Source organism: Engystomops pustulosus, chromosome 2 (assembly GCF_040894005.1).
Source record: "Engystomops pustulosus chromosome 2, aEngPut4.maternal, whole genome shotgun sequence".
NCBI lineage: Eukaryota > Metazoa > Chordata > Amphibia > Anura > Leptodactylidae > Engystomops > Engystomops pustulosus.
This window is the reverse complement of record NC_092412.1, coordinates 239,550,853-239,575,022: the sequence shown is the minus strand read 5'-3', so window position 1 is coordinate 239,575,022 and position 24,170 is coordinate 239,550,853. Positions and strand designations below refer to the sequence as shown.

The following is a 24,170-nucleotide window of genomic DNA, read 5'->3' as shown; positions in this document are numbered from 1 at the left end:
TGCTGAGATATTTGTGCTATAACATGTGACTTCTGATCCTAATTGCTGTCATAACGTTACATCCTAATAGGATGTGTCAGTATGTCTGCAGCCTCGCATTGTATTCTTACATCATGTCATCTCTGAGTCAAATGAAAAGCATGTGCAGCGACTGGTGATCACACATGTATATACTGTCCTCGGCGTGCATAACATACTGTACATTGCTACTACAACCCCCAGCATACTCTGGGATGTTCGGTGGATGTGGAGTGTAGAGGCCTCGTGCTGGCTTCTGTACATACACCACATGCTGGATTCTTCTGTGTTCACCCACCATAAAAGTCATTGCTCCCCTCCAGTGTTTGGGTCAGGGTTCCTCTCTGCGGACGTGTTGGAGGCTGGATCAGCACCGCCAGCGCTTTCCACTTGATTATTTCTCCAATGAACTGTTTGAACTTGCAAATTATACCCCAGCGCTGCCATCACCGGGCGCCGCTCCTCTGCCTGATGCCAGTGATTCTCTTCATATTATACATTTACAGTCTCTGAGCCACTGGATCCAAACTTAAAGGGGTTGTCTAAGTTAAAGGGGTTTTCCGGGAACCTAGAAAACCCCCTGGGGAAGGTATAGGTAAAAAAATAGAAAGCTAACTTACCTTGCCCTGGTTCTGGTGTCGCTCCAGTACTTCTGGATTTTAACTCTGTATTCGGCCTAAAGTTTTTGCGGGGGGGGGGGGGGGGGTTAAGGGTTATGAAATTCGTTGTAGCCGATAAATGGCCTCCACAGATCCGGAAGTGACATCTCTCAGTCTGAGGAGGTCAGTCATTAGCCCAAAGCGGGTCCAGTGAGGTGTTTATGGGGTAGGGAGGTAAATGATTGAGAGGAGAAGGCTGAGAATATGTTATCCATTTATTATTTATTAGTCATTATTGTTTGTTTCTGCATATGTTTAGGTCTAATAGACATCGCTGTTCCATGCAAGGACATGGAGGCCCACAGGGCAGGGTAGGGTCATAACACGTAGCTATAGGACCTTATACCGACACTGGACTTATTCCTCCATATCCAGCTACTGCAATTAGTGCAGAACATAAAAAGCTTATGACTAATTTTGTAATGTCACAGTCCAGGGAACGTACATGTACTGCTTTTGTTATCACAATGGTAAGAAAATTCACACTTTGATGATAGAATACCGAGATAATGGGGGAGATTTATCGGACATTTCTGAGGTAAAACTGTTCTAGATGCCTATAGAAACCAATCAGAGCTCAGCTTTCATATTCCCACAGTGTTTTATAAAATGAAAGCTGAGCTCTGATTGGTTTCTATGGGCAACTAGAACAGTTTTACCTCAGAAATGTATGATAAATCTCCCCCATTATGTCCGTATTCTATCAGACATTTCTGAGGTAAAACTGTTCTAGTTGCCCATAGAAACCAATCAGAGCTCGGCTTTCATTTTATAAACCGCTGTGGGAAAATGAAAGCTGAGCTCTGATTGGTTGCCATGGACAATTAGACCAGTTCTGCTCTTAGACACTTATGATGCATCTCCCCCAATATGTAGATAATTGGCACAGTAATGTCACAGCGTGGGGATAATGCACACGGTGATAACACAGTAGTGAGATATTTGGCATAGTGACGTTACAATATAGGGATAAATGCACACAGTGACGTAGCGGTGCAGGGATAACGCACATGGACATAATCTACCCTGACGTTACTGGAATACTCTATAGTGGTAACTCACGAGGTCATCGTGAAATGGAGGAAGCAAAAAACACATTACAAAGCTAGATGTGTAATCTGTGACATCACAGGAACGAAAAACAATGATGTCACTATGGAGGTATATTATACGCCTCTTTTAATATTTTTGGGCGTTGCCAATGCCTTTTTGCTTGAACACGTGGTAGGTATCATGTGAGACATAAACACCTTTGGTGACCCTGGTACATCACAGCATCACCCATGGGGATTACATTTTATGTTCTGGATTAGGATGATTTTATGACACGGTGTCAATCCACATGTGATGACATGACGCCACCGTGGCCGCCCCATTTACTACTACTTTTAAAAATAGCTCCGTAACTTTCTAACCACTGAAAGCCGCGCTCGGTCAGAGGAGAGTTTTTAGTGTCTTAAAGGGACGGGACAAACATGTTGCATGAAAGTGCTGAGCTATACATCTGTAGGCTGTGGCTCAGGCCAGTATAAAAATGCTGAATAACGTAAATTTGCCTTGCTAGGGTTCCCAGATTTATAACTCTTATGTCTGGGCCTGAAGTGTGGGAGGTCAGGGGACGGCTGTGGTGAACTTATGGGACCACGGTGACATGAAACAAGTGGTATTATAGGCCAAGGTAAGTAAACTGTTCTGTGTTCCTGCATTACACTACTTGTGTCTTATCCCTAAGTCATTACTAAAGATGCAGGACCATCAATTACAGTGAAGGGGCTTTCTGGGGAGGAGAGAGAGATTGACTTCAGTTTTAAAATCTCCGCCTCCTTGACTTTGTACAACCAGTTTACATCTCACTTTAAAGTTGATTTTCTGGATGATGCCACCACACTGGGTCATGAAAGAAATACGATCTGGAAGGTGTTCAGCTGCTTGACAACATACTGGTAATGGTTTATTAGGTCATTTTCTGCTGACAGGTTCCCTTTAAATAAAAGCCCCATATTTTGTGGTACATACAGTCGCTGTATGCGCTTCTAGTTATCAGTCCTCCATCACTTTTGTGCATCTTATGGATGAATCATCTGTCAACTTTACAAAAACCTACTTCTGGCCCCCACACTTTTTGTATCTTTCTATCTATTGTATTGTGTGTGTCCTTGTTGTATTTTGTATGACTGACACTTTGTGGTTGTGTAAGAGCCCAGACTTTGACATCTGCCTATACAGGCAGTCCCCGGGTTACATACAAGATAGGGTCTGGAGGTTTGTTCTTAAGTTGAATTTGTATGTAAGTCGAAACTGTATATTTTATAATGGAAGTTTTAGACAATTTTTTTTTTCTTTTGCCCCAGTGACAATTGGAGTTTCAAAATTTTTGGTGTAATTGGACCAAGAATTATCAATAAAGCTTCATTACAGACATCTTACAGCTGATCATTGCAGTTTGAGACTATAGTAAAGCATCCAGAGAGCTTCACCAGAGGTCACATGGGGCAGAGGGGTCCGTCTGTAACTATGGGTTGTCTGTAAGTCGGGTGTCCTTAAGTAGGGGACCGCCTGTACAAATACATGTGCACACTGCTCCAAATATTCTCACAAATTTTGCCATGGGGGATGGATTGTTTATGTCCTTGTGACTACAGATGGAGGTTCTTGAGGACTATACAGAGCACCTGTGCCCATAAACAAATGCAGCACCTACCAGCACCCAGCAATATAGCACCTACCTGTGACTTATCCCATGTATTACTTATTTCTACTTAACCACAGAAACAGAAAAAACTCCTGTAGGCCCTATGCACTTATATACAGGCAGTCCTTGGGTTACATACAAGATAGGTTACATAGGTTTGTTCTTAAGTTGAATTTGTATGTAAGAGGGAACTGTATATTTTATAATTGAAGCTCCAGACAAAAAAAAATTGTCCCAATTGGCATTTGACAATTGGAATTTGTAAATTGTTTTATTTTAATTAGACCAAGAATTATCAATATAACTTCAATACAGACACCTTACAGCTGATCATTGCTGTCTGGGACTATAGTAACATCCAGAGAGCTTCACCAGAGGTCCAGGGGGTCCGTCTGTAACTAGGGGTCGTCTGTAAGTCGAGTGCCCTTTAGTAGGGGACCTCCTGTATTGTGTGACCAATTTATAACCTGTTTTTATTTTGTATAGTTTTTCATTTTCAGGTCCTCTGGTTTGTGCCACAAGGCAAAGGTCAATGTCTCTGACCCATGGGACATTTATGGGATATGGATATAGTCATAAATCGCTCTGTAATGTCATAGTAGTGAGTAGCAGAGTCCTACGGCTCAATATGCTACGAGTGATACGCCTGAATGGACATCCCTGTAAATGTAGCAGTGATTATTTATTGGACATAACCTTGTAAAGGGCGGCTTTGGTTGATGGTTAATCCTCTGTTCTGTCTCAGGGGCACCATGACTGAAGAGGAGCAGTTTGTGAACATTGACTTGAATGACGACAATGTCTGCAGCATCTGCAAGCTGGGCACTGACATCGAGACCCTGTCATTCTGCCACATCTGCTTCGAGCTCAGCATCGAGGGTAAGGCGGACTTGTCCGATTTGGTTTGCATGATGGGGATTTGTCTTTTTCAACTTGGCTACATTGCGAAGGACGGATTCTGTATAATGTGTGTAGTTTATACTTGCGCACTTTTTATATAGTTGTGAGGATGGTTTTATACATGTGTAACAATTCATAAGATCAGTATTGGAGTGACATATATGTTCTGATATAAAAATACATATAAATTATTGGGAATGTTTCCATCTGAGAAAGCAAAGACATGTAGTCTTTAAGGGTCTAACATCCGGGACCACCACTACTGAAAACGAATGGCTGTAGTGCTGGGCAAGCACAAAGTTTTCCCTGATTTTGTCCGTGTGGTATGAGTTAAAGGGGATGTCCCGCTTAAGGAAGTTATCCCCAATCCACAGAATAATGGATAACTTCCTAATTGGTAAGGGTCCATAAGCTGGGTCCCCCAATGATCATGAGAATGGGACCCCCCAGCAATTAGGAGAATAAGGATCCTTTTCTTGCTAATGGGTGGATCGTCGGTGCAAGCAAGTCCCCTGCTGATCTGTTCAATTCTCGACCAATGCTCCACTATCTCTGGCCAATTCTCCCCCCCCCCCCCCCCTCATTGGTGAAAATGAGTCCTCGCCCCCCCCCCCCCTTCATACTAATAATAAGTGGATATCCCAGGGGTCGGACCCTCGCCGATTAGTACATTATTCCCTATCCTATGGATTGGGGATAACTTCCTAAGAGGGGACAACATCTATAATCGTGATGGACCACTGCACGTGAATGTGTATTTCAAGGATGCGTTTGGAGGCTGCCAGTGTTTGAAGAACAGGCCTTCCCATAGAGGAGTATGGGAACATGAAAAATAGATGACACTGTGGCCACCAGCAGCTCTGCTCCTATTCACTCAATTTGGAGTTCAACCGCAGTTCCCTGCACTGACCACTGTACACAGACTGGCGCTGTAGTTCTAGGAAATTCTTGTTCTCTTTCTTTTTTTCTATTCCTGGAAACTTGTTATTGATGTCTTCTTGAAGCGAACAGCCTATACATATGCAACCTTATCAAGCATATAGGGGCTTATTATGAAGGATACGCTGATAAGTTAGTCTATAAATGGTTAAATAGAAGCAGGTATGGGCCTGCATTGAGAATAATGCACAGGGCTCCACAAGTCCTGGGCACAGAAGTTGTTTACATACTTTGGGACTAGAATGTTCTTTTGCTTTCATCCTGATCTCCAGAGATTTTTGTTTTTGTACACAGACATCCTGTCCTTCATACAATTCACACCCAGTCTCCTACTGACGGCTGCCTCCAGTTTTATACTTTTTTGCTTGTTGTATGAGGCATAATGTTTATACGGATTACACACAGTCACAGCAATGACTATAAGAAATCCTTGTGCCGCTCCTGGCTAGTCAGCAGATTGTATCACTAATAGTCCGATCTACGGAGACTAGGAGAAGCCTCCATTGGGAGAACCTAGAATCTGACCAAGTTTCTTGTTTCTAATTATAAAAATTGGCACAAGGGGTGACCTTGATTTTCCTCCATGTCCTTGTTATAAGATCCTTCTTGGGTCCAGTACTGAGAATTATTGCCTAGGAGGGCCCCTTGTCCTGGAAGACCCATTGCTTTGGTTTTAAGGAAAAATACCACATGGATGCAATATTGTTCGCCACTTGTGTGGTGGTTTGTGCCTCCTCTAATAGCTTCGTTTTTGAGATAAACTGTTTTCATTATGCAAATGAGCCTCAGGGGCTCCTGGCTACATCACACTTCGTGTCTCTTCTGTCAACTGCTAAGTATTTGTACCTCGATTCAAGGTTTACACCAGCCTCCTCCCTGCCGAATTTAGATGTGATCATTTAGCAGACGACCAAGTCAGAAGGGGATTCTGTGAAGTAGCCTGGAGCCCCTGAGGCTCATTTGCATAATTGTAAAAGACAGGTTTTTCATAAAGCAAAAATAACAAATCCATGTTTCAGGGGGAACAAGCTAGTATCTAAGCGTTCTTGGTTTGGAAGTACTGCACCCATGTGGTAGATCCATAGGCACTGCTCAATATCACCTTAAAGGGTGAATATTTTTATTGATCGCGGCTTCTTGCTTCACAACCGCTTCTGCTGTATTGATAAAATCTGTTTGTCAAAGTGCGGGTTAAAGGTCCTACCTAATATTCGGCCTGAACAGGAACGAGCACCTTTCCTCCAGTACTCGCAATGTCTCGGGATAGTTTACTTTCTGAGCTGTAAATTCTTTGGTGGTGAGACACAAAGCCTGTTGTAGGGTAACTGAGGGCCATGGATAATCACCTCAAATACCACAATCTGGACAAACATACAAAATGGGATCTATCAATATTGACCCGTGTTTGTGTGTGGCCTTCGAATATATAAGGGTCCTGGTATGTTAGCCTGGAGCAGATGTTCATAGGAAGGTTCCATTCCCTGCTTTTTAGACAGGTCTTTAATTATGAAGAACTTCAGCAAGTTTCTGATACTTTGTGGCATCTGGGTATGTTTATGTGTTAGCTGGTGGACCAGCAAGGACCAATTGGAGTCTTGTTCTCCACGCTGTGGTAGCTGCATGAAAATCCCAATTGGAGTGTGGTCCTTGATTTGCCCATTTGCGGTTTCCCTTTTGAGGGCTCTCTGTGTTGGTGGCTTTGCATGCATTTCTGAGCCATATTGGAAACCTGAAGCTGATTCCACCCCAATACCTACAAGTGTGAACCTAGCCCAAGCCGTTCTTCTTCCCTCTTCAGCTGATCTCATGTAAATATTCAATCCGGCTGTGTTAATATTTTATAGTTCCTTGGTCTTTGTTCCTGTACTATAGATCTACATCGCTGCCGTTCTGGATCTTATTTCACACGTTCCTTAGATGAGGATGATCTTTGCAGAAGCTGTGCATGCAGGAAAGCTGCGTCTGATGGGACGACCCGCTTTGACTTTGGTTGTGATCCCATTGTGGAAACCAAGTTAAGGTTTTCTGGTGGCTTTTTTTTTTTTTCCAAAAAAAAATTAAAAAATCTGATTGTAAGACCGCGGGGTTCATCAGGCTGTGGTGTTACCTGTTTTACGACTGATCTGACATTAGATAGGAACTATTTTTATAATTTTATTCCTTTTACCAAACCAGTGGTCTCCAACCTATGAATGTCCAGCTGTTGCTAGCTGTCAGGAGATGCTGAGAGTTGTAGTTCTACAACAGCTGTAGAGCTAAAGGTCAGAGATTTTCTGGAATGATTGAAGCAAAATACTGTGCTGACAACACACAGACGCGTTTCGCAGGAGCTGCTCATGTTTGTCCACCCCATGTAATTCATTGTTGCTGCAGGTGGTTTCTTATTGATCCATATAAACAAAAGATCAGATCAATTACCAGCACAGTATATACAAGTACACGTTCACCTCTACCATAGGATGTAGCCTCATACCAGTATGTTGTACCCTCTAGGGTCTTGCCTCTAATGCATGTGTTATGGCTTCCGTCCTCCTTGTGAGGACAATAGTATTGTTCCATTCCCTTGCCTCCTCTTTTCCAATGTCGGCTAATGGCTCTAAATATCCTTCCTGGAGGATAAGGCTAAAATGTCATCACACAGTAATATACAGGAGACTATGAAACAATTGAACCAGCGCTTCGGGAGGTATCCAGTAAAATTTCTTTATTTCTTTATCCAAAACTTTTAAAAGTACATATCACGGCAAGGTGCACAGATATACATAGGAACACCAGGGCAAAAAACCATGGTATCATGATTAAGCTCCTGTGAGCGAAACGCGTAGGTTTTTGCCCTGGTGTTCCTATGTATATCTGTGCACCTTGCCGTGATATGTACTTTTAAAAGTTTTGGATAAAGAAATAAAGAAATTTTACTGGATACCTCCCGAAGCGCTGGTTCAATTGTTTTGTACTTCTGCCTTGGAGTCCGTGGGGATCTTGCTGCCGTGCGCTGGGATTAAATCCAAGAACACATTTTGAGGTGAGCTGGTTTAAGCTTTTTTTCTTCTACAGGAGACTATGAACATTAGAGGTTAACGTTGAGCTATTATGTTACATTTTTCAATGTTTCCTTATATAACAGTGAATTATAATCATATTTACATAAAAAGGGCTCATATTTCACACTGATCACAGCCATCAATCAGCTCAAGGTGATAGAGGAAACTGTCAAGGGTTTCTGTTTTCCTGCAGCGACACCGCAGGCAGGATGGAGCATTGCACCGTGCCCTTTGAAGTGAATAGGTGCAGAATCTCAGAGAGACACTATTTGCATGAAAGGCGGACTGTATAAAATGAGTAAAACTACTAAACTGAAGCCCATAGGTGCTTCCCTTTCTCCTATATTCACGCACAGTGAATGCCGGTGAGGGACCCGATTACCCCACCCAAGAACAGTGATTGACAGGTTTCACTGTATCAGTCTGCGTAAAATATTGGCCATCACTATGTGTGGATGGGGAAATCTGGAGGGCTCTCGTTGTTTCTCTTACGAATCTTGTCAGGCTTTACTCCTAAAATTTAATAAAAACGGGTATCTCATAGCTCGGCCACTAACGATGATCACCCAATGTATAAATCGGTTGCTTTTCGTAGTGGTAATGGTTTGATGCTCCTGAGTAGAGTGTTGCTTTTCTCACATCTACTACGTGAATAAGCGGCTCTGTGGTTATGTATACAGCTGATGGACGCTCTGCCTATTGTCAGTCAGTAGAGTGTAAGGCCTGTACGCCCAGTATTCGACTTTCATGCTGTCTCCAGTCAATGTGCCGTTTACCAGATCCTTGCCTTGAAAATATTCAGAAGTTCTTTCTTGCCCCCATTACTTTCAGGCTCGGTGACCTCTCCCGTTTTGTTACAATGTTGTAGTTAGAAAGGGAACTCGTAATGCGGCGTTTCACCGTCCTCTACCACATGATCCCCCCCTTCCAGATCCTGCGTAATCAAGTTGTATAATGGGAAATTAACGGAGAGAGGGACGTTTTGCTGAGCAGACCTAATGATCTGCGAGAAGTTCACCCAGTGGAAATGAAGGCGCTTTTATCTGGTGAATATACAGCGGCCGTGTTGTTCTGTCTCGGAGATAACATTTACCATCGCACATTAGGCGCTCTAATGTTTCCACAGTCAGGGCTTTATGTTTCGCTTGGCTCAGATGTTTACTTTGTGGTGGTTGTTTTTTTTTTTTGTTTTTTTTTTTTGTTTTTTTTTGGGAGAGGGGAAATTTTTCCATTTTCAACAAAAAGGTGCAGTCTTGGAGTTCTGCTACTTTATATTATTATTATTATTATTATTATTATAGAAAACAGATTAAAATTTTAATAAAGTTGTATATTTTATAGCTTTGTCCTGAATTGGAGAAACGTTGCACGTTAAAGTTTAGGATTGACCACTCTATAATTGTGTTGGGGTTTTGGAACCCCCATGCGGATCGGTTAATGTCAGGAGTAGCTGGTGCCGTACACTCTAATGGTGCAACTGTGCTACTAGAGCTCAGGTCAGATATAACACATCAACTGCAAAGTGCATGGAGATGTCGGCTTTGGGTCTGTTGATGATTATCATCTGAAATAAAGGGTTGAGGATTGAACCCAATCGCTTGCTGTAGATAATCACCTATTCTAAGTATAGACCATCATTTATAAGTCTGTAGCTCGGGCCACATTTAACACGTCAACTGCAAATGGTATGAAGACATCAGTTTCTGGCTCTTTATCCCAACAATGGTTGTCATCTGAAGTTGAGCATCTAACCAAGCGCTCTCTAACTAATTACCTATTTTAAGAATAGACCATCAATTATCAGTCTAGCTGATGGCTATTCCTCTCTGCTCTCCCTTACCCATGTATGTTCGATTAGGCAATATATACACATGATTTCACCTGAGATTTGGGAATGAACTACTGGCATTCATTGTTTCCGTGGCTTTTGGATACTTTACTCTGACGTATAGTTGGACGGCATCGTAATCTTCAGATGTCTATCTGGGCCTTGAAGCCTTTAGATATATCTCACCCTGGTGGCATGAAGGATGAAGTCATGGCTTCTGATTTTTAGAACTTGACCAACTTTCAAGGATTGGCAAAGTTTTGCAATCAGGTGGTAGGAATATGAGATTGTAGCAGGCAAATATATGGTTAAGAACAGTATAGACCCAGCATTCAACTCTCTGTTTGGGACCCCCCGTGGAGAATTCCTCATTAGATTTCCGTGGTGTGATAAACACTGAGCCTTTTTTTATACTCTTCTGTAACAGACTTCTCTCCGAATACTATGTGAGAAGTCGTATCGTCTTCCTCATCCGCGAGGGCAGATTAAGAAGTAAATGTGAGCACAGAGGGGAGCAGCCTTGGGGAACTGAGTCTCGACTCCCCAACCCAGGACTTTTAGATGTAACAAGGAGATAAAAGCGGCTTGAGAAAGTTTGTTTTATTGCATCATAAGAGTTTTATTATGTGCTTTTAGGCGGCTTGGCTGTGCACAGATGCCGGCTCCTCACCTGAGTGCTCATGTGTCCCCGAGGACGACAACACTCAGGCTGCTCATTTATAGCAAGTGACAAGAGACTCATCAAGACAAACATCGAAAGCTACACTAAAGATCTTACCAGAGGAGCTTCAATGTTTCATTTTATACAGGCGGTCCCCTACTTAAGAACACCCGACTTACAGATGACCCTTGTACGTAATCCGGGGGGCTGCCTGTATATATTACAGGTACATAGGGAAAATTTACCAAAATTTGTCTACTTGACATAATTGGCAAATGCACTGCTAGGGAAAAATATTAGCGGAGGGGTTTCAGTTATGAATAAATAAGGTTTAAGTGGCTTTCTGAAATATGGGTGAAATTAAAAAAAAAAAAAATCAAAAAATAAGTTTGGAAGGCGCTTTGAGTATCACTCATGAAAAGGCTAAATGAGTAGACTCGCCATGGAGAAGTCACTGACCCTGTATAAGTTCTCTATTTTGGTAGATCCATTCTCCCTGATGCTGGTCCAATTACACTGTTTAGCAAAAAAAAAAAAAAAAAAAAATCTTTGGAGGCCACACCCCCATCTAAACCCCGCCTCTGCAGAGCACAGAACATTGGAGCCATACATTTCTGTTCTAAATAGACTTGTAACACGTAGTGGAATTTTGTCATTTATATTTTTTTGCATTCTGCTAAGTTATTTGTACTTTTTTGTTTTTGCCTTTTTAACTGTTCCTCACTTTACTGTTAATACCTAACTAAACTAGATTAAAAAGTTTGCAGAGCCATGAGACCTGGGGAGCTGTGGGTCCCCTGCCTGTGATTTTAAGGGCCCTGGCAGCTGCAAAGCCTCTGCTGAATAAATGTCACTTGATGGAGCGGAAAGACTTAAACTCGCTCCCAACAGCTTACAATGTGAAATGCACAAACATAATAGAGGTTAAGCAAGCAGCCGACCGCTTGCTGATTCCTACTTGTTAAAGTGACATTTGTTGGTGTAAATGACGAAGGAGTCTTCACGCTCAAAAGCCTCCCCTCTGAGAGCGGCGTTGTTTATGCGCGTGTGTCTGGGTGACGGGAATCCGCTTTATGCTCCTGTGGAGGCGTCTGACTTGTGTGTAATATTGTATTGATTGCCGCACAAAAGGACCAAATAGTGGAACGTGCAACCTTCATTTCCCCTATAATACATGAGCATTTAGATTGGTACACAGTGGTAATGGAAGACGTTGTCCTAATGTGAATTTATGGTGGGGCCTTCCTTGTAGGAGCTGCCAGTATTTCTTCGTGTTGGAGGTTTTGTAGGGTTAGGATATGTTCACATGTTCAGATTTTGGTCAGATTTTCTAGAGCTGGTATCAAAAAGTGCTGTATGTCTAGAGCTGGTTTCCCACAAGTGATTTAGGTTTGAGAACAACGCTTCATGCTCGTATCACTGGACTGAACTTGGCATGTCCGTCCAGTCCATGAATTTGCTTGGGGGCAACTGGTCTTTAGGTAGACTTTCAGAGCTGGCCTTGGCTTAAAAATTTGATGTATTTTTAATAAGTTCCAAACCTCTTTTAAGGTAATCTCTTGTATACTTTAGTAGAGCTACCAGATCCAACCCATGGACAGGGATCCCCCTTAACACATTCGATATAGTGCTACGGGGAACTTGATCGGGACACAGTGATGAATTTAACATGGTGGAGTCCTCATTGCTGACATCAGTAAGGGGCTGATGGGATGTGTTCATACTTGGCAAAAAGTTAGCAAACATCTGGGATCCCAGTTCTACAGACATTTTGAGGCCACTGTTTGGATAAGCGTGCCCCCTGTAGCAGCAAGACCCGCCCCTTTTTCGTGACATTCACATATTCATTGACTATTCATCCCTTCAGAGCATGGGTGTAGGATTCCCTCGAGCCCCGGAGATTTAGCCACCTGGGCATTGCAGAAGACTTTACTGAGGATACTTATCACTGCCTGATTACTACTTCCTATGAATTGGCAGTAATTGAAGCACAAGAGTCATTTTCCCGGACGGACTGATTCAGCTCCTTTCTGTGGTACAATGTGTCTTTAAGGAGTTTAGTCTGGGATTATCCCTGTCAGGAGATCAGTCACAAAGCGGCCTCTATACTGTGCTGAACACATGACTATCCATCCATGTTGATTTGTTAAGCCAATACTATGTACAAGGCTCCATATTACACAGTCATGGTGGTCAGATGATGCATTCCCTTTGTTACGTCCTGCGTAATCGGTTGTATAAAGCTGCCTTTTGGTATCTGGTGATGTGGCCAACTTTAAGAGGACCCTAAGTCTGTGTGATGGAGAGGTTGCGTGAATTTATCAGGTTCTACCTTCTCAGCTTCTCCATACTTCAACTTGGACAAATTCAATGGGTCACATTTACTTACCTGGTCCTGTCGCATTCCAGCGGCGCGTTCTCCATCAAGGATTCGGGTCTTCCAGCGATTGACTATGGTAGTGCGTCCGATTTCCGCCGCATGCATGCCGCCGCCGATGCGCCACAATCAGATCGCGTGCGCCAAAAACCCGGGGCAATTCGGGGAAAGACGGCTCAAATCGGTAATATTCGGGAAACCTGACGGAAAATAGTGATTCGGGCCCTTAGTAAATGACCTCCAATATGTCCAATATTTCCAATCTTTAGTCACCCAACATCATCCCTTTTAAGATACTTTAGATGTTTTACATCTAATAGGCTACGGAAGGAGGGGGAGGCCAGATCACAGCTGGCCCCTGCTCTGCAGATTTGTCCGCTATCCACATAAGGATAAACCAAGCCTGAAGAGTTGTATTTCAGCAATATGCTATGAGCCGGAGATGCACATTCCAAGCCCGAGGCTTAATCCTACACTCAAGCGAGAAATTCCTTCTTTTCAACCCCCTCATCCTCCTCCTCCAATTTGCAGCATAAGTTTTTTATCACAGCTGACCGGTTTAGTGACAAATCTACCGTCTGCCTGTCTGTTTCAATATGCGATTACAACCTTTATAGAATGTTTCTCCCTAAAATAGAAAGCAGAAAGCCTGGGCGTAGAAATCCCACGGTTGTGTGATGTCTAGTTGTACGGCAGTAGCTGAATTTGTAAATGTGATGACCACTAGTGAGCCCAGAGAGGCAGGATCCTATCCAACTTTTTATTTATTTAGCTATCCAACAAAATGATCTACAGCCTCACGGACTGTATTCTAGTCGGTGCAATCTTTTGACCTTCATTGGTGGCCACCGATTTGGACACGTCATGCTCAGACCAATGAGTATTTGAAAACTTTGGCGTTCCACTAATGAAAAAACTAAGGTGCTCCTATCTTGGTGGGACTGACAAAACCTCACATGCATATGATGCCTTCTGGCTCTCAACCGATTGCAAATATTGCGGGAAATCGGGATCAGGCAGTTGGATGCTAACAAGCTCAATACCTCCACAAATTTCATGTGTATATGGCGCCTTAGGAGGAAAATCTGTTGGTTTAACAGGTTTCTTAACAACACACCATAAGACCAAATTAAAGGCATTGTTGGGCCACATGAGCAAGAACTTGTCCTATTTTTGGGCCACACACAGTGGAGCCATATGTTTGCAAAAACGGTACGTATGTTATCGGTATTTCATCCATGTTTGAGGATCCGCAAGAACTGAAAATGGAAGACTGTGATGGCTTTCGAGCTTAAATCCTCATGTTAGGGTTGCTTTAAGACGGGACAATGATGAGCGTCCTACTAGAATGAAGACTTTGGTAGACAACAACGTTCTTTCACATTGACCTAATTTTACTCTCCCTTCAGACGTTTCGTGTCCATAACCCCTCTCAAGAATTTCAGCTTCTTTGCAAAAATCTGCTAATAAGCATGAAATTAAAACCTTCTCAATCCTATCTCGGCTCTGCAGTCCTTACCTGCTCTCAGTACAAGCCGGCTGTTCAGGGAAAAGTCTTTCAAGATTTTCAAAATATTCTTATTTTAAGTCCCAAAACTGGAGCTTTTTTTTCTTACGCAAGTGGGGGAATTGGCGTCCAGAGCTCGAGGTTGTCTAAGAACATTTACCTCTAATCTTCAGGAAGAATTGAGGCTTGAAGTTTAAACTTCAAATTGTGGGATGTCCTCAGGAGGAACTTCAGTGCGATCTCTTTACACGTGGCCGCTATATGAAAGGACGTTACATCTCTTATATATAAGATAAGACTCTAATATGGTGAATATAGACAAGAACACTTACCTGGCTGATTTCTTGGAGCTAAAATGTGAAATATAAGCAATTCTTATACTAAATGGTGGCCACAGTCAATGGGGTTCCTATTGATTTACATACATTGAAATGGTTCCAATTATGCATTAAACATCTCAGTATTTAGCATCATGACAGATTACCCCTTTAAAAAGATAAATTGTACTGTGATCATCTGATCGACATCTCTCTTCCTCTTAAGGAGGTTATCTATTCTGCTACAGTGGCCACTACAGGAGAAATGTTGTATTGCATGCAGCCATTCAATATATGGATGGACTGAGTCCCCAAGAGTCAGTCAAAGGTTGATCCTGAGAGGGAGACTTTTTTTTTTGGGGGGGGAATGGATTATACAGATGGAAAGAGTGAATGGATTTTAGCCTTTTTAGGGCTGAAAGTACAGGTCACCTGTAAGAACAGTCTTGGTGCTTTCATGGAAGCGCCAGCAACTTCTTCTCCAAGTTTATTCTGGTTCCATTGTCCTGTTGAGCCAATCCTCTGTTTGTTCCTTCTGAATATTTATTGACAACAAGGTGTTAGCATTCCCCCTTATTAAAAGGGTCTGTCCCCCTTTATACAGTCAGCTGTAATTGGTCAGTGTTAAACTGTATAGGGACACACCCACAACTAGAAACGCCCAGGTGTCAATTAATAGATTGCATTGTGTCATTTCTCCAAGAGTTATAGAAGATGCTTCAGTTACATAGATCTGTTAGCTCTCCTTGCATGTACAATGCCTTAGAATATCTACTTTTGGGAGGAACCAATTTTAAAATTACCAGGTAGATTGACAAAAGGATTTTGTTGCCATCCCCCTTCTAGCTTGTAGATCCGGTTTAGTCTGTTAATAATCGGGGCATTCCTGGATAAAGTAGGATTTTGTTCGAGCTACACTTGCTGCAGAGCTTACAAGCCCGAACAAAACTGTGCGTGTTCAGGGCGGTTATGTCAGACCACACACTATTATACGTTAAAGGGACAAACCACACGCGATACCCGTGTAGAAGTCTTTATACATGGGATTAGAGCCACCATTCTGCTAAAAAAAAAAATGTTGATTTCCTCTGTTCCAGTCATGGAGGCGGGGAGCTGCAGTATAGAGTCTGTATACTCCGCCTCCTCGCTGATCCTGACACTGCTTGAGATTGATTTATCTTTTCAGCCCCTACCTTTCTGACTAGTAGGACTAGTTAAAGGGAACCTGTCACGCGGTTTCCCAAGGGTGGAAGGGAACTCCTACTCTATAGCCACTCCCAGGTGACCGATCTACGTCCAACTTTTTTTCCATGGGGTTTTAAAATGCTGTCCTTTTGCACCCCAAGGAAATCTACAACCAGGATGAAGGATTGTAAGCCAAGCACACTGACATACTGGTGTGTGCCTCCTCTGCCGGGATCTGCCCTTCTTTTAGCGTCTAATGCCTTTTTTTTTTTTTTTTTTTTTTTTACCAAATTTTTTTTATTATGCAAATTAGGCTGCATTGACATCTATGGAGCTGGAGACCCTCAGGCTCAATTGCATAATTTTTTAAACAGTATTTTTTTTTAATTAAAAAAAAAACAGCTTAAGAAGCTAAAAGAAGAGCGGATCCTGCCAGAGGGGACACACACCAGTATGTCAGTGTGCTTGGTTTACAATCCTTCATCCTGGTGGTATAGATGTCGTTTTAAATAAAAATTGTCTGTCTTGTGTATTTTTCTTAATATTATTATTTTCTGTATTTTTAGGAATCGGAAAGTCGGACCTTCTTCACACCAGATCGCTGCGGGGTCACAAGGACTGTTTTGAGAAATACCACCAGATAGCAAACCAAGACTGTTCCCGGTCCAAGCTTACCAAGAGTCCGTACGAGGAAGTAAAAACTATTCTCGGCAAAAAAATAAACTGGATCGTCCAATACGCACAAAATAAGGATTTATATTCTGATTCGGATCGTTCCAAAGCTGCTCAACATAAGCTTTACAAATTCAGACATCTGAATGACCGTAGTCTGATACCCCAACACGACTCGCAGGTTCCCAGGTATTCCGAAAAGTGGTTGGACACTGGAGCTGGAGGCATAGCCACGTATGGAAAGGGGAACGACAGGGATTTCAGCACGACCTTCTGTCATGGACAACTGTGGTCTAATCCTTGTACGGATCGGAAGTCTGATGACCACTCTAACCAGCCGCCCGGACAGAGTGATCGGAGGAGACACCAGCATTACAGCAAGGAACAATGTATGTGTTCACTTCCTAACATCCTGGTGTTATTTTAAAGAGTCTATAAATGCATAAGGGAGAGAATATTGTGTTTGGTCTGTGCTAGAAGTGGCTTTGATGTAGAAATTTAGCACAAAAAGATGCACCATAAAATATTTGCAATACTTGAAATTACAGGCGATGTTCTGCAGAGTTCAGAGTGGCTGGGTAGTAATAACGATGGCTTATCCATGCTCATGTTGGTGCTATCCCTGCATCTGCAGCTCCCAGGTCATAGGCGAGTGAGCAGAGAAGAGACACTTTCCCCTTCATCACGACGGCACCACCAGGGAGAGATAGGGATCCGCCCTCCAAGGACAGGAAACCTGAGCATAAAAAGAGGCTCCTCCTACTCCACCTCAGTTTGGTTTCCTGTCCTTGGAAGGAGACCTGAGCACGCCATGATGAAGGTGTCCCTGCGGTGTCTCACTTACCCTTCTCCATGAAAGGAGTGTGGGACGCCGGCAGTTCTATCCTCCGGTGTGGGGATGAGGTTGTGCCGTTTTTTCCTCCCTCCGGCTGTGCAGGACCGCGGTCTGAACGGAGCTGATAGGAACCTGCGGCTGCCGGCAACGGGGGTGAGTGATTAAGCGCGCACCGGAAGTGACGCATAGTCACTTCCGGTTTCAGCTACGAGCGCCCGAAGTGGCGCTCGGAACAAACAGTAAAGCGCGCCGCATGTCTTCAAGAGCGGTGAGGCGCACAATTTTTAGTCAATCAAAAGGAAAGCGTGTTCTTTTTGTGTTTCATCATCTTTTGATATTTTTTCTCGCCGCTGGCAGCCTGACCAGGAAGTAGGTCAGAGGCCACGCCTACTTGGCGGGAGGTTTAAATAGGATAAGGTGGAAACTGCTGAGTGCTGGTTACAAGTCAGTAGTGCAGCATGGCAGACAAACGTGATCTTGCAGATACACCCAGGACTCCAGCCCCGGTAACTATACTGCAGGGCGGTGAGTGTTTTTTACTTCTTTGTGCTGATCTTATAACAGGTGTTATTGTTTGTCTATCTTAGGGAGAAGAGGGGCCTAAAAAGGCTACCCGTAAGACGCACCATAGAGAGTGTAAAATTTGCGCCCATAAACTCCCTTCCAGTTATGAAAAAGCCACCTGTAACACCTGTATTGGCAAAATCGTAACTGAGGAATCTGCCGTTTGGATGGAATCATTAAGGAGCGTGGTTAGAGAGGAAGTCCAAAAGGCCAGAGAGTTGTCAAACCCACCCCCACTCACTCAGGATCAGCCAGGCACCTCCGCGGTATATGTTGCAGAAGGGTCAGGATCGGAGGAAGAAGGTGTAGCCTCAGTCAGCGATTCAGGTTCCCTGGCCTCTGAAGTAGAACATGCAGGGCGTCCTCTGTTTAATATTGACGACTCGGATTGTCTTCTTAAATTGGTCAGGATGACTATGGACATTGAGGACAAGAAGCAACCTAAATCCGTTCAGGATATTATGTTCGAAGGGCTTAAAGAAAGACATAAATTATCTTTTCCCCTTCATGAGACAGTGTCATCCCTAATACAGAAGGAATGGGAGAAGCCAGATAGGAAATCGTATATTCCTAGATCAGTGAAGAGGAAGTATCCCTTTGACTCAGAGGTATCCAATACATGGGGCTCTGCTCCTAAAGTGGATGCGTCTGTAGCAAAGGTCAGTCGCAGGTCTTCTCTCCCGTTTGAAGATTTAGGTTCCCTAAGAGATCCTATGGATAAGAAAATTGAAAGTTTTCTTAAAAGATCTTGGGATTCGGCTACCTCGGCTTTTAAGCCTAATATTGCAGCCGCTTGTGTTTCCCGTTCTATGATGTTTTGGTTAGATCAGCTAGAAACAGATATTCAAAATAAGGTGCCAAGGGATGCTTTAGCCTTGTCAATTTCTAATGTGCAGAAGGGGGCCGCCTAGGAGAGCCCTCTGGCTAAAAAATTGGCCAGGGGATATAGGGTCGAGGAACAGACTATGTGGAATCCCTTGTGACGGAAAATTGTTATTCGGGAAGGTGTTAGAGGAATTATTGGAGAATGCAGGGAGTAGAGTAAAATCTTTTCCCTCTACCCAGGGTAGTTCCTTTCGTCCCTTTCGGAGGCCGAGATCTCAAAGAAGGGGGACAGAAAGGAATCAGAATTTCAGACCCTTTCAAAAAAACAGAGGACTCCTGTTCAATCAGCCCAGAGACCCAAAGCGTCAGAGACCAAATGCTTTATGACGCCAGGCTCCCCGTAGGGGGAAGACTAGCCCACTTTTTCGAAGCCTGGTCGGAGATATCAGGCAGCAAGTGGGTGCTTCAGACAGTTCAAAAGGGCGTCTCGATGGATTTTCTATCTCTTCCTCCCTCTCGATTAGCCATCACGTATCCCGCTTCCAGAGAAAACAGAGAAGCGATGTTTACAGAAGTCCGGACCCTGATCCAGAAAAAGGTACTGTGTCAAGTTCCGCTTGCCGAACAGGGCCAGGGATTTTATTCAAATCTGTTTCTGGTAAAGAAACCGGGGGGTTCATTAAGAGTCATTTTAAATCTAAAGCCCCTAAACAGATTCCTGATGGTCCCAAAATTCAAGATGGAAACCCTGAAATCAGCGGTAAACCTGTTGTTTCATGGCCTCAATAGATCTAGCCGATGCGTATTACCACATCCCCATACATCAGGACTTTCAGAAATACTTAAGGGTGGCTATTCAGGTAGACTCGGAGGTTCATCATTATCAATACAGAGCACTACCATTCGGGATTGCTATTGCCCCAAGAATCTTTACGAAAATAGTGTCAGAAATGGCAGCCCACATACGAGAAACACAGGGGTTGTTCATTCCATATCTGGACGATTTCCTACTAGTCATCAAGTCAGGAAGTACAAACTCAACTATCCAGGGTTCTTCAGATATTAAAGAAATTAGGGTGGCTGATAAAGAAAAATCATCTATGGTTCCCACAACAAGAAAGCTCTTTTTAGGGACATGGTTAGATTCACAGAGGCAGAGGACCTTTCTTCCAGTAGAAAAGGTAGAGAAGATAAGACTGCTTGTGCTAGAGGTAAAACAAAATCCCCTGATTTCCTTAAGAAAGGGTATGTCTCTTCTAGGTCTTTTTTCAGCCGCCATCCCTGCTGTTCCTTGGGCTCAGTTCCACTCAAGGAGTCTACAGAATTTTCTTCTAGAGAAGAGGGACAGGGATCAGGCCTCCTTAGAAGTAAAAATTCTCCTCCCCAAAAGAATCTTAAACTCCCTAGATTGGTGGTTAAATGTAACAAATCTAGAGGTTGGTCTTCCCTGGAACCCCAGTCAGGACAGGTTAATCACTACGGATGCCAGTCCGTGGGGGTGGGGGGCCCACATGGAGAATCAGTATTTTCAAGGCATTTGGGAGGTGACAGAAAGGGACCTGTCATCAAACAAAAAAGAACTCTTAGCAGTCTTAAAAGCCCTCACACAAGCACTTCCTCTGTTACAGGGACATGGGGTGGCCGTGATGTCAGACAACACTACTACCATTGCCTATATCAACAGACAGGGCGGCACAAGAAGTTCAGGCCTCATGCTCTTAGCCACTCAGATCCTAACCCTGGCAGAGACCTTTTTTACATCTCTAAAAGGAATTCACATAAGAGGTGTAGAAAATGTTTCGGCAGATTTTTTAAGTCGAGAGACCCTATATCAAGGGGAATGGGAGCTGAATCAGTCAGTATTCCAAAAGATAGTCAGGCTCTGGGGGATGCCTCTGATAGATCTTTTCGCCACAAGGAAAAATCGCAAGGTAGAAAGATTTTTTTCCCTCAACAGAGCAGACCTTCCCTTAGCTGTGGACGCCTTTTCTCAAAAGTGGGACAGTCCTCTTCTTTATGCCTTCCCCCCCCCATGATCCTCCTGCCCAGGATTATCAGAAAGATAAGACAGGACAGGGCAAAAGTAATTTTGATAGCTCCCTTTTGGCCTCGTCGGGCATGGTTCTCAAGTCTAAGGGAGCTGTCAGTAGCCGATCCCTGGGTGCTTCCGGAATCCAGGAAATTATTGTCGCAGGGCCCGATCCTCCATCCAGAGATAAAAGCTCTGCATCTGACGGCATGGCTATTGAGAGGATGATCCTCCAAAAGCAAGGTTTGTCTCGTGAGGTGATTTCCACTCTACAGAAGAGTAGGAAACCAGTTACATATAGGATCTATCATAGGATCTGGAAGGCTTACTTTTCCTTCTCTGGTCAGGACCCAGAGCGGTTGGCTCAGCCTAATGTTAGTAAGATTCTTGAGTTCCTGCAGAAAGGATTAGAGAAGGGTCTCAAGCCGGCTACTCTTAAGGTTCAGGTGTCAGCTCTAGGAGTAAGTTGCCTCCCTGGGATTTGTCTATGGTCCTCAAGGCTTTGTCAGGCCCTCCCTTTGAGCCATTAGATAGTATTTCTATTAAGCTTCTCACTTTTAAGACGGTTTTTCTTACAGCCATTACCTCAGCCAGAAGGGTAGGCGAAATGGCAGCTCTGTCCTATAAACAGCCATATTGTAGAGTCTTGGATGACAGGGTTATCCTTAGACCAGACCCAGGGTTCCTGCCTAAGGTAGTATCTGATTTCCATAGATCTCAAGACATCATCCTTCCATCATTCTGTAGTAATCCTAAGACAGAGAAAGAGAGTGCTTTTCATTGTCTTGATGTTAGACGGAGTATTGTACAGTATTTGGATTCCACTTCTAGTTGGAGGAAATCAGATAGCTTGTTCATTTTCTTTTCAGGAAAGAATAAGGGGAATAAAGCATCTTCCACAGCCATCGCTAGATGGATTAAAGTGACTATTCAGATGGCCTATGAGATTGCGGAACTTCCTGTCCCGGTCGGCATCCGTGCCCATTCAACTAGATCATTAGCTACATCATGGGCCGAGTGTAGGGATGCTACGCTGGAACAGATCTGCCAGGCGGCCACTTGGTCTACCCCGCACACTTTCCTAAAACACTATAGGGTGGATGTGATGGGTTCTTCCTCTTTCATTTGGAAGAAAAGTCTTATCCTCTATTATCCCCCCCTAATTGTTTGTATTTTCTCTGCAATTCTCTCTGGTGGTGCCGTCGTGATGAAGGGGAAAACAATGAATTACTCTTACCGGTAATGTTGTTTCCTCAAGTCACGACGGCACCTGGTATTCCCACCCGGGTGTTACTTTTTTATGTGGTTTGATTCACGGGTGTCGCAAAAAAAAAAAAAAAAAAAAAAAAAAGACACATGAAGAAGATTATATATATATATATATATATATATATATATATATATATATATATATATATATATATATATATATGCCGGATGAATATGTGTATATGTTTTGTCTACTAACTAAACGGCTCTTCCAAGAAATTCTCTGTAACCTAACTGAGGTGGAGTAGGAGGAGCCTCTTTTTATGCTCAGGTTTCCTGTCCTTGGAGGGCGGATCCCTATCTCTCCCTGGTGGTGCCGTCGTGACTTGAGGAAACAACATTACCGGTAAGAGTAATTCATTGTTTTTCCGGTTTGAGAAAAGTCTTTTAAATGGGCCTTCAGATGCCCCAATTCTGGTTCAGTGGCATCTAGGAGCATGCTGCTAGTGTGGTTTTAAAGATAATTTCTCTACTTCTATATAACATGCAACCACAGACCATTAAAGCTATAGTTGGGTATGTGAGCTGCCTGTATCTTCAGTTCTGTAGCACACAAAATCCCATTCCTGATGCATCTTAAAAGCTGAAATTCTCCTCTTTAAAATGACCCAAGGACTGTGTTGTAGAGCCCAGATTGTGGGTGTCTTAAAAGACACACCTCTTCCGGCCTATCCGTGTGACATCCTGGGTATAAAGTGATTATTTTTGGCTCCATTGTGTACATTTTCTATAGGTAAAATAGACATGTTTTAACATAAGGTGTGGCTAAAAAATTGTGTATACTACATACTATAGATCCATGGCTTACTGGTGATGGGATCCCTTTAAGTTTCTTCTGAAGGGATCACTTGTAGTGGTGGTCGCCTCCTAACACCTAGAAGCTCTGAGTCTCATCTGCTCTATAGTCTCGTGGCAGAGTTGCCTGCAAGATAAAATCTAAAATATCATCCATTGGGTGTAAGGTTACTGTATTCGGGCACAAGTAAAGTATTGTCATTCCGCTTCTGTCTTGTTAATGAACACTGCCCTCCGCAAGTACAACCCAAGGTCGCATCTGCTGCAGAGCATCGCAACCTTCTGAGCTGCCCCGGATGTTTGCTGTAGAAGCTGTGATGGACATGAAGATTAACAGACAGTGACTTGTTTTTCGGAGAATTTATGCAGATTTGGGATAGATTTGTGGAGTAGTGCTGGCAGATTAGTTAAAGTAGAGGCGATTATGGTATATATAATGTCATGTGTAAGGTCTCCAATGTCTGGGGCTCGTAGGTTCATAATTTGTAGGGTTTTAATGGATAGGATTATAGTGGACTCCGTGCATTTGTGCTGGGCAATGTTGGCCACACATATTAGATAAATGTGAACCAAATGTGGCGATTTAAAGGAAATCTATCAAAATCCATCATGATAAACCAGGGAGATTACTCAACTTTTTAAATTATGCTTATTAATCAGAAAGGTTCTGGGGGTGTTACTAGAAGCCCTCTATGTAGTAGATTCACAGGCTGTTACATTGTCTCGCCCTACCCCTTGCTTCTTCATAACTTCTGCCCCCACCCATTGCCTGATGTAATCTCACTTATCTCTCACAGTGTAACTAGTATCAGACTGGGGTTCCTTGGGCCCACCAGAGAAATTATGCTGGGGGCCCAACTTCCATCAGCTTGTAGAAAAACAGACTCTAGTAGCCTCCAAATTTGGTTGTATTCTGCTGTACCTCACGGGTTCAGTAGTGGTTTAGAGCCTGGGCCCACAGGAGGATCCTCTGGTACTCTGGTGGGCCAGTCCAACACGGAGTGTAACCACCTGTAAAGCTACAACACGCATTGACTCTGGTAACTCCCCCAGAGCC

At 43.3% G+C, this 24,170-nt stretch overlaps 1 protein-coding gene across 2 annotated transcripts in view; it reads left to right on the top strand.

Annotated features, from left to right (window-relative positions):
* Positions 1 to 24,170, top strand: part of C2H21orf91 (chromosome 2 C21orf91 homolog) — a 30,354-nt gene that overhangs the window by 2,607 nt on the left and 3,577 nt on the right. For both annotated transcript variants that reach the window (XM_072138580.1, XM_072138581.1), the window contains exons 2-3: positions 4,115 to 4,248; positions 16,691 to 17,185. In XM_072138580.1, coding sequence (XP_071994681.1) covers positions 4,115 to 4,248; positions 16,691 to 17,185 — 629 coding nt within the window. The remainder of the gene's footprint in view (positions 1 to 4,114; positions 4,249 to 16,690; positions 17,186 to 24,170) is intronic.